The sequence below is a fragment of the Orycteropus afer genome, unplaced genomic scaffold (assembly GCF_000298275.1).
Source record: "Orycteropus afer afer isolate SDZICR_OR568_19922 unplaced genomic scaffold, OryAfe1.0 scaffold00040, whole genome shotgun sequence".
NCBI lineage: Eukaryota > Metazoa > Chordata > Mammalia > Tubulidentata > Orycteropodidae > Orycteropus > Orycteropus afer.
The window spans coordinates 15,819,785-15,829,979 of NW_006921627.1; the positions used below are offsets into that span (position 1 = coordinate 15,819,785).

At 38.9% G+C, this 10,195-nt stretch overlaps 1 protein-coding gene across 1 annotated transcript in view; it reads right to left on the reverse strand.

Moving 5' to 3' along the window:
* CLEC1A (C-type lectin domain family 1 member A) overlaps nt 1-9,673 on the reverse strand; it is a 22,517-nt gene extending 12,844 nt beyond the window's left edge. The window contains exon 1 of the mRNA XM_007937232.2: nt 9,559-9,673. Within this exon, the coding sequence (XP_007935423.2) occupies nt 9,559-9,673 (115 nt within the window). The remainder of the gene's footprint in view (nt 1-9,558) is intronic.
* Between the last annotated feature and the right edge of the window lie 522 nt (nt 9,674-10,195).

Genomic DNA, 10,195 nt, shown 5'->3' on the forward strand with positions numbered 1-10,195 from the left:
ATATAAATATATTTATATTTTATATATAAATATAACTTCTTAGCCACAACCAAACACCTTGAGGGAGTGAGATGCTAGGCCTAAGAATGGACTCAGGACCAGGGTCATGGGGGACATCAAGCTCAATTGACATAACTAGTGTTTAATCAAATTTCAGCTTATGTGATCCTGAAATCAGAAGAACTGGATGGTGTCAGGGTACCACTCAGAAAGGGATCAAGATTGGAAATCCTAGATAGAGTGGAGAAAATGTAGGACAAAACTCAAAATCATAAAAAAGATCAGGGTTTCTGGTTTGATAGTGACTAGTGAAACCCCCAAGACTATGGTTGCTAGTCACCCTTTGGGGTTTGGAATTGAACTCACTCCCATGGCTTAACTTTCAGCCAAACAATACACAGACCTGCAAGGTAAACAGCCACACCAGGGAGATGCACTCCTTAGAATAATCAACCTTGGGAGAACAAAAAGGCAGCAATTGTGCAGGGAGAGAGGTCAGAAGGCAGAAATCCATAAGAAAGAAAGACACAGGGAAAAGGTAACCACAGAGAGGCAGTGGGAAGAGAGCTGTTACATTCTGGGGATTGCAATCAATGTCAGGAAACAAAATGTCTATGGACTGTTGTATAGAAAATGAATTTGACCTGTCAACTTTCACCCAAATCACAATAAAAAGATTTTTAAAAAGATAGTCATCAATTTCTGAAGGAAACTACCTCCATTTCTGCACTACTTAAATAATAAAAAAGCTGTGCTCACTATCCTTCCCTTGCCAAAACTTCCGCAAATCTGCCTGATAGTACTTGCGGAAGCTCCACTCTGAGTCATCTACTTAAATCTGAGCTACCTCTGTGAGGTGGTTGCTGGGGAAGGCATCCAATCAGGTGCAAGTAGCATTTAGCATTATGAGTAAAATGGAGCAAAGGGAGAGTGAAACCTTGGAATAAACTTTGCTCTCTTGGTGACCCGTGAGTTTCACTTCACTTGAAATTCAGATCAGCTTTCCAACAGAAAGATGAAAGAGACATACATTCTCTAACATTTTAGCACACTTCCCCTCAATCCACTCTAGGTATGGAGATTTGTACTAAACGTTATTTTCAAATGTGGAATGATAAGTAGTAAAGATAGCATAAAAATAGAAAATATGATCACTATCTCCTGGGACATGCAATCTAGTAGAAAAACTAAGAATCACAGATTAGACACATATTTTTAATGTAAATATATTTTTAAATAACCACCTTCTTCATAAAAATTTTCAAGGGCTTATCATTACATTTGGAATAAATCCATCTCTCTTTTCACAAAAAGCCAGATTGTTCTTTTAAAAGATACAAACTTTACTATAGTATTTTCTGATTTAAAAACATTTCAATAGCTTAAGATCTTGGCTGCTGACGGAGAGATCAGTGGTTCAAACACACCAGTTTTTCCATGGAAGAAAAATGAGGCAGTCCGTTTCTATAAAGATTATAGCCTTGGAAACCCTGTGGGGCAGTTCTCTGTCCTACAGCGTTGCTATGAATTAGAATTAACTCAACAGCCTCGGGCATGGGACTGTACATAGAGTATATTCTCCAAGGGTTTTTTAATCTGGATCCTTTCACCACTTTCTGAACCACTCTCCTCCCACACAAACGCCTTACTTATAGTGGCTTTCTGGTTTGTCCTTGATCCAAACAAGCTTGTCCCTAACTTGGTACCTTTGCATTAGCTCTGCCTCTTCATTAATTGATCCTCTCATCAGTTATTGGCAAGCTACTTCCTGTTACTCAGCTTTTATTTTAAATGGCACATGCTTGGGAGAGGCCATGAGTCTATCTCTAGCACAGCAGCTTCTTATTGTATTTAAAAAAAAAAAAAAGTATTAGGTAGTATTTTCATGTATATTGATAGTTTGGTTTTGGACCATTTTCTCTTTGTAGAATATATATCCCATTAAAGCAGCAGACTTATCTATCTTGTTCCCCAGTGTATTTCCATCTCTGTAAATAGTGTCTGATACATAAGGGATGAATAAATATTTGAATGAGTAAATGAATGAATAATTAAATTGTGGAAGATGAATATTTCCTAAACGATGTAAGTTTTAAAGAGACACAGAGAGTTACCTAAAATGAAACTTTCCTGTTTGATTTTTAAAATGAATTGACTTCTTAGTATTTCTGTCAGCAGAGGGCAGACTCAGCTAAATACATTTCCCAGCCAGACTGATTGCTACATCTTCATTGTGTGAGAGGTTGTATTATGAACAAATTTGACAGAGATTTGCTTTCTCCCATTTCCTCCAATTAGCTATTTTCATTGGTCCAAATTTTCCTGGAAATGGATGTTTTCTCATGCATTGGCCTTAAGACCATTTCCTATCAGCAGAAGGCAAAAGAATGAGAGCAGAGGCAGAAAGTGGTTTAAGCGATGAATCTTCTCCAAAACACTAAGCCTTTTTTAAGTTCTAAACAGCCCAAGAAAATCACCACGTGTAAGATTCTGTTTTCTAGAGGCACAACTGCTTGTGTGAACCTACCATGTGCAGTGGCTTTATTTTTCTCCATCTCTCTTACTACCATCAACTGTATTATATATCTCACCTGTTTCTTTTGCTGTATATCTATCTTACCTTCTTGGAAAAGACCATGTGTTTGTTTAGTCACAACTGTAGCCTAGAATCTAAAACATTGGTTGACATATAATAGGAACTCAATCAATAGAGAAAGAACGAATGGTCTATTACGTACCTGCAGGGAGTCCCTGGGTGGTCAAAAAGTTAAGGTGCTTGGCTGCTAACCAAAAGATTGGCAGTTCAAGTCCACCCACATGCACCTCAAAAGAAAGGCATGGCAATCTACTTCTGAAAATTCAGCCATTGAATCCTGTAGAGCACAGTTCTACATTGGCATACATGGGGTTGCTATGAGTCAGAATTGACTCCACAGCAACTGATACTGGTGTTGGTAACTCTGATCAAAATTATTGACATTAATAGACCTCTCAAAGGCATAAACAATAAAGAATTCTGTCTCTTTTACATTTAATATTCCCTTGGCCAGAATTAGAAATAATAAAAGGAAGGTAAAGGCCAAGAAGAACCATGGAAACCAATCTAACTATCCATCTCAATGGGAGCTCTGGAGGTGTAGTGCCTAAGGCAGGTGACTGCTAACCAGAAGGCTGGCGGTTCAAACCTACCAGCCACTCCTGGGAAGGAAGGTTGGGCAATCTACTTCTGTAGTGATACTGCCTCGAAACCCAAGGAGGGGTCGCTATGAGTCGGATCTGACTGCATGGTAGTGGTTGTGGTGTGTTTGCATGTCCATCCCTAAAAAAGTGCTTTTCCTTGTGTAATCAAGGTGGTAAGGGGATTTTATGCTCAAAGATGAAAAGAGTGGATTAAATCTTTACTGTGAAGTGAGGCCCTGGACTTTGAGGAATTAGAACATTATTCAATAATGATTGTATCCATGAAAATAACAAATAAGTGACTCCTCTTGGGTTGCTTCTGGGGCAGGAAAAGAAAGAAGTATTCTTTGTCTCCTGGTAATGGATTGACTTGTTTCAAACTTCCTTCCAAGAATCATCTTTTCCTGTTTAAATTTGGAGATTCTTCTACCCTGGCTCTGTGCTCTCCATCCCCACCCCCCACCTTCTTACTGGCCTTCATTTAAAAAAAAAAAAAATGCCATACAATTGATTCTGACTCACAGCCACCCTTAAAGACAGAGTTCCCAAAGCTGTTGTAAATCTTTATGGTAGCAGATTGCCTCATCTTTCTCCTGCAGAACAGCTGGTGGGTTTGAACTGCTAACCTTTTGGTCAGGAACCCAACATTTAACCACGTGCCATGAGAGCTCCTGTTTCATCCAAAGACCTCTGCAAACACCACCACAGAGAGTTTCTATGAGTTGTGTGACCAACACAAAAAAACTAAACTCACTGCCGTGGGGTGGGGTCCAACTCATAGTGACCCCTCCTTGCGTTTCCCAGGCAGTATCACTATGGAAGTAGATTGCCCAACCTTTCTTCTGAGTAGGGGCTGGTGGGATTGAATCGCCAGCCTGGTTAGCAGTCAAGTGCCTTAGGCTCTACGCCATCAGAGCTCCTATGAGTTGTGTGACCATTTCCTAGGAAATCAGGATTCCATGACGCAAAGGACTATAAGGTTGAAAGTTCCCTTGTTTCTTTCTCTTTGATGGCATTTTTCCCTCTAGGTGTTTTTCTCCCAAATCTGAGTCTAATGTTCCTGAGCTGTTTTCCAAGTGCCTTTGATCGTAATGAGGTTTCTATCTAGGGACCACTCCACCCTAGAACAAGGCAGATCTTCACAAAAATAAGCAGCCTAGGAAGTGCTTCAGTTTGGCTTGGCTGTATTGTGGTTTTAGTTTTTGGAAGAGAACCTTTTTGCTGTCTCCTGAGGCTTGTTTAGCAAAGAGGTGTGGATAGGCCTAGGAGTGGTATAAACACCCTTAGGAATAATAAGATATATATAGAAAACAAACATCCCTTTCCTGTATCCTCTTACTATAACTATACCATAAAAGGCTATAGAGTCAGGGTCAAATTTTGAATACAAATTCCTTTGTAGTTATATGAAGCTTTGCAGATGAAAAGAAGTGTCATACTTAAGCAATAACTCTTCAGTAGGCATCAGAGAAGGAAACGTTTGCATTCCTCTATTCCCAGGGCCTACAAGACCTGAAACAGGTATTATCTACGTAGTCTTTAGTACAGCTGAAATGCAAAGCATCATAAGGCTGGAAAAGACTCAGTGTTTCAAAGCCACATTGCAAGCTAGTGGCAGAGCCAGGATCCAATTGCATGTTTCTGTTTCTGTGCTTAACACCACCACACTTCATGTACTTCCCTCTGAACTAGGATTCACAGAATCCACCAAAAAAAAAAAAAAAAAAAAACATTTCCATCATTCAGACTCATAGCAACACTAGTGAAGGCTAAACTGGTTGTAAAATATATACTTCAGAAAATGCTTTTCTGATCTTTTAGATCACTGTATTTTTAATACTTTTCAATCATGGGTCTTTCTAGTACATATCAGACTTTTCTAAGTACTGTTATTTTAAAATGTTTTATTTTCAGCAACTTCTCTTTGGCTCCAAAATCCCTTCATGGCAGGCTGGTCTAGGTTTGGTGGACTGAGGGTGTTTTTTTGTGTTCCTAAAAATCCAGGTTTCCTTTTCCTTATGAGTAGTCTAAATGTTTTCCATTTCATTCTTTCTAAAAGTACATGACTGTTATCTTCTCATTCTCTCAAAAATATACATGTAAGAACACATGAGCACTTTCCAGAATATCGTTGATTTTCCAGTTCATAGAAATTAGAAGCTTCATTATATCTTTCCATTTGCATAAAATGTATTGTTGTTGTTGTTGTTATTTGCCATCGAGTCGGCCCCGACTCATAGCGACCCCTCCTTGGGTCCGAGGCAGTATCACTACGGAAGTAGGAATGCCCAACCTTCCTTCCGAGGAGTGGCTGGTGGGTTTGAACCGCCAGCCTTCTGGTTAGTCAAGTGCCTTAGGCAATATGCCACCAGAGCTCCTCCCGCATAAAATGTAGGTGAGTCAATTTTATACTTCAATCAAATACTTTTATTTCTGAAATATAGTTCAAAATTAACACTATTATTAATAATTGATAACTCTCTTTTAAGTTACTGAGCTAAATACCTTATATATATATTATCTCATCTATCCTCAAAAACACGCTGTGAGGTAGATAATGTAATATATTGTTGTTGTTGTTATGTGCCATCGAGTCTGGCCTGACTCATAGCAACCCCTCCTTGGGTTTCCGAGGCGGTATCACTACGGAAGTAGATTGTCCAACCTTCCTTTCAAGGAGCGGCTGGTGGGTTTGAACCACCAGCCTTCAGGTAAGCAGTCAAATGCATTAGGCACTATGCTACCAGAGCTAAGTTAATGGCAGTAGCATCTACATAACTTCAGGCAGAATCTAGTCAGCCTAAAGTCTCCCACTCCTTGTCTTCCCACATGTAGTCAATCACCAATACTTTAATCTCTACCTCCTCAACATTTTTCCTATTTGAGTCCTCCTTCTTATTCCCACTATATTACCTCAGTTCAGAATCTTCTAATCTCATGCCTGGACTAGTGCAAAAACCAATTCTCAGCTCATCGGAGTTTATGCTCCTTTTCATCCACCGTCTTCACAGCAGCCAAAATGATCTTCCAAAAATACAAAATTGATTTTGTTACTCTCTGTTTAAAATCCCTCAGTGACTTCTTTTACCTACTAAGTATACTCAGAATTCATCATTATGGCATGAAAGTTCCTCCCTAACTTTCCAGATTTACCTTTCCCAAGCTTTCCTATAAAATCTACATGTAGCCAAAATATGTCGCTTATGTTTTTCTGAAAACCCAAATTTCCTTAAAACTTCCCTAGTTTGCCTCTCATGTCTCTTTCTCCCTGTAGTATCCCACAGCTCCCTTAACATCCCCCCACCCCACTCCTGCCACCGCATCGTGCAGACCATCTTAAAACTAACTCATGTCAATGATCTTTCCATCTATGAAAACTTTCCTGACCTCCCCTACTCTTCTGTCCTTATCAGATAGAAGTGAGCAAGCTATCCATTGTACCATGCACTTGTTTCCATCATAGCACCTTATTCCACTTTTTTCTTAGTTCAGAGTTATAGTAGACTATAAGCTTTCTCATAAATAGGGACCATATATTTTACATTATATTCTTAGTACTTTGAATGTGCCTGGCATAACATGACTCCAAACATTAAGTGTTTGGAAAGATGATATATGGGTATTGTCCTTCATTTTTACTTTCTATCTTCTGAATTGTTTGACATATTTTAACACATGTAACACACTTACTATATTGAAAATTTTAAATAGAGAAAAGTTATTTCTTTTATTAATTCTAAAGAAAAAATATTTAATTGCCCCATCTTAATTGTGCCACAATTATTTTCACAACAAAGTTATATAAACTCTATATAGCTAAGAAATAAATAGGCTTCTATAAGGACATTTCTGTAAATATTTTCATTACAGTAAGATGAAAACAAGGAGTCATACATGTAGGGTAAAATAATTATTTCCAGATGTTTGCCCAAAGACACCTTTTTGTAAACGGCATTCCTACTGTTTAAATTTCCATTTCTTACAAAGAAACTGCCAGATGCTGCAGCTAGTGTTCTATCATGGTGCACTCCACCCTTCACCTTTAGCAGAACTTATTTGTACACTCTGTTCCCTGATTATGCTGGTCACTAACCCTTGTGAGAGTTCCTGCCTCCAGTCAAAGATGAAAAATGAAATTATACATAGACCATTCCAAACCACACCCTTCAAAGCTGACCCTGTCTAAGATTTGTTGGACGAAAACTTATCATATCCTATTACACATATCCTGTGGCTACAGAAACTGACATCTCTGCTTTTGTTATTCAACTTCGTGCTAAGAATGCTGAAAATTCCAAATGACCTCTAACAGCTTAATGGTAGTTTAGGAACAAAATTCATATCAGTGGGTCTCAGGTAGAGGGGCATACAACAAGTAGAAAGTGAATGGAAAGGTTTAGTAGAGGAAATGAAGGAAAGTGTTAAGTTATTTCACAAAGGAGGAAAACATTAAAGAAAAAAGTAAAGAAAATCTGGATACAGTCAGAAGGGAAAGAACATGTTAAGATACAAACACTGAATGAATATCTCTGATATTGACTGACATAAAATATTGAAGAGAACACTTTAGGAATTCTCGAGGAATGGAATATAACAACAACAACAAAAAAAAAAAAACATTGCCTTTGAGCCAATTCCAACTCATAGTGAACCGTTAAGACAAGAGTAGAACAGCCTCATGGGGTTTCTAAGACTGCAATCTTTACAGGAGCAGACTATCACATCTTTCTCCCATGGAGAGGCTGGTGCATTCAATTAGTTAACTTCTTAGCAGCCAAGTGCTTAACTGCTGCACCAGTAGAGCTCCTTGGAACGGAATATAGTGAAAGGAAACTCATATTTTTGGAGTGTCGATGATGTATTGAGTACTTCACATAGCTTATCAAATTAAGTACTCATTGTTTCTGTTAGCTTTCATTGAGTAGGCCCTGACTCATGCTAAATCCATATACAACAGAACGTAATACTGCCAGTTCCTGCCATTCCCATGATCGGTTGTGGATTGGACTGTTTAGATCCACAGGGTTTTCATTGGCTGATTTTCAGGAGATCATCAGGTCTTTCTTCCTAGTCTATCTTAGTCTGGCAGCACCTCTGAAACCTGTTCAGTACCATAGCAGCATGCCAGCCTCCACCACTGACAGACAGGTGGTGGCTGCACATTAGATGCATTGGCTGGAATTGAACCCTGTCTCTGTTGTGGAAGGTAAGAGTTCTACCACTGAACCACCTCTGCCCTCATAGCCACCTTGTAAGCGAGGTTTTGGTACTTCTATCTTATATCAATTCAAATTAATATGAATAAAATAATATCAGGCACATATTAAACACTGTATACATTTTTACCATCATTAATATTCTATAAATCAAAAACTTGAATCCCAAGGACACATAAGTAACTTGTCCCAGATTATGTAGTTAGTAAGTGGCATATTTAGTATTAGAAACTAGTCTCTCTTTATACAATATGAGGTCTTTCACTATAGCTTAAGACAAATGTCCACTTTAGATTGACTGAGTTACCTAGGAAATAAGACCCTTCACTAAGAGTGCCAATTTTCTCTTCTATGGAACTGAAAAAACTAAATAAACACCAGTTATTAATCCTATGTAATAACTTGAAATAAAATTATACAAATGGAGACTAAATGTCACTCCAATGAAACATTTCCATAATTTGATTCCATCAACCCAATAATATTTTGGGGGCTGAGAGAGGAAAAGGGTATAAAGATTAGATGTCATTTTGTCTTCTGAGAGCCTGATTTATTTATTGCATCACCAAACTTCAGAGCTGAAGGGATGTTGGAAGTATTTATTTCAATTCCCACTCAAGACAAAATTGAATGTGAGGTTGACATAAATCTCCCAGGACTTGCAACTTCAAGATGTAGAACTATTATAACAAAGAACCAGGGTTAGTGTGTCTGGTTGGAAATCTCTCTCTAAAGCCATAAATCCAAAACTAAGAAAAAAGTAGCTTTTCTAAATCTAAATTCCCTGATCAGATCCCATAACACAAACAACACAGGATTTAGTCTTAATAGGAGGTGGGAAGAGAAGACTTTGCTTTAATTTTACATACAATCTTACCTTTATTTGCTGTATCTATATGACAGAAAAAGCTGCACATCCTCAACTGCAAACTGCTATGCCCGCAGTAGAATCCAGAAGAAACATCTGGGTATATACTGAGTTTAAATTTTCAGATGTACATATAGGTGGCATACAAATTGTGGAGACTGCACAGTTACACTTACTGTAAACTATAAAAACATTTCCTCTATTCCCTCCATTTTTCCCAGTTCTCAGAGAGGTATCTAATCTCATGCATCTCTCAAGGACTATGGTCTGTTTGGAATCTGGGAGGTAGAATACCTGTGCGCTCAGGTCCTGGATGCCGGGTTGTTGTAGAGGCTCGAGAGTGCAGGCTCATGGTGGTGTCCCCATCATCATCTAGCATGTCCCTTGTGCTGCTGTACTTGGCTTGCATCTAGATTCCTGCAGGGATGTGGCAGAGATGTGGTTGGATAACTCCAGGACACCTGGCTACCGTGAGAGAGTTGAGGAACCCAGAAGCTGAGAGTCATTCCCAATGCGTGCCTCTCCTGCAAATAGCAGGGGAAACCTCTGGCTTCAGTTCCCGCCTGCTGAGGCCCAGCCCCTTTCCATTGAGCTTGTACTCTGAATGCCAAATTGGTCCGGCTGAGGGGAAGTAGCATGTGTAATCTGTTTGGGCTATCTCTGCCTGAACAATTATTGAGGGGATTGCATTCCTGGGACCTCTTCTGGTCATTTGTTTATACTTCCTGTGTAACTACAGTTTAAAGAAAACAAGTTCTTACAATAGCATGGCTTTTCATTTTGAATCTGAAGAGTGATAATCAGCCACATACGACCCACCTTCTTCCACATCATGGGGCCACTGTGTGAGTCACTTAAATCAAGTTTATCATCAACTTTTTTTGTGCCTATCTTAGCTAGGGCTCTCTAGAGAAACATAACCAATAAGATA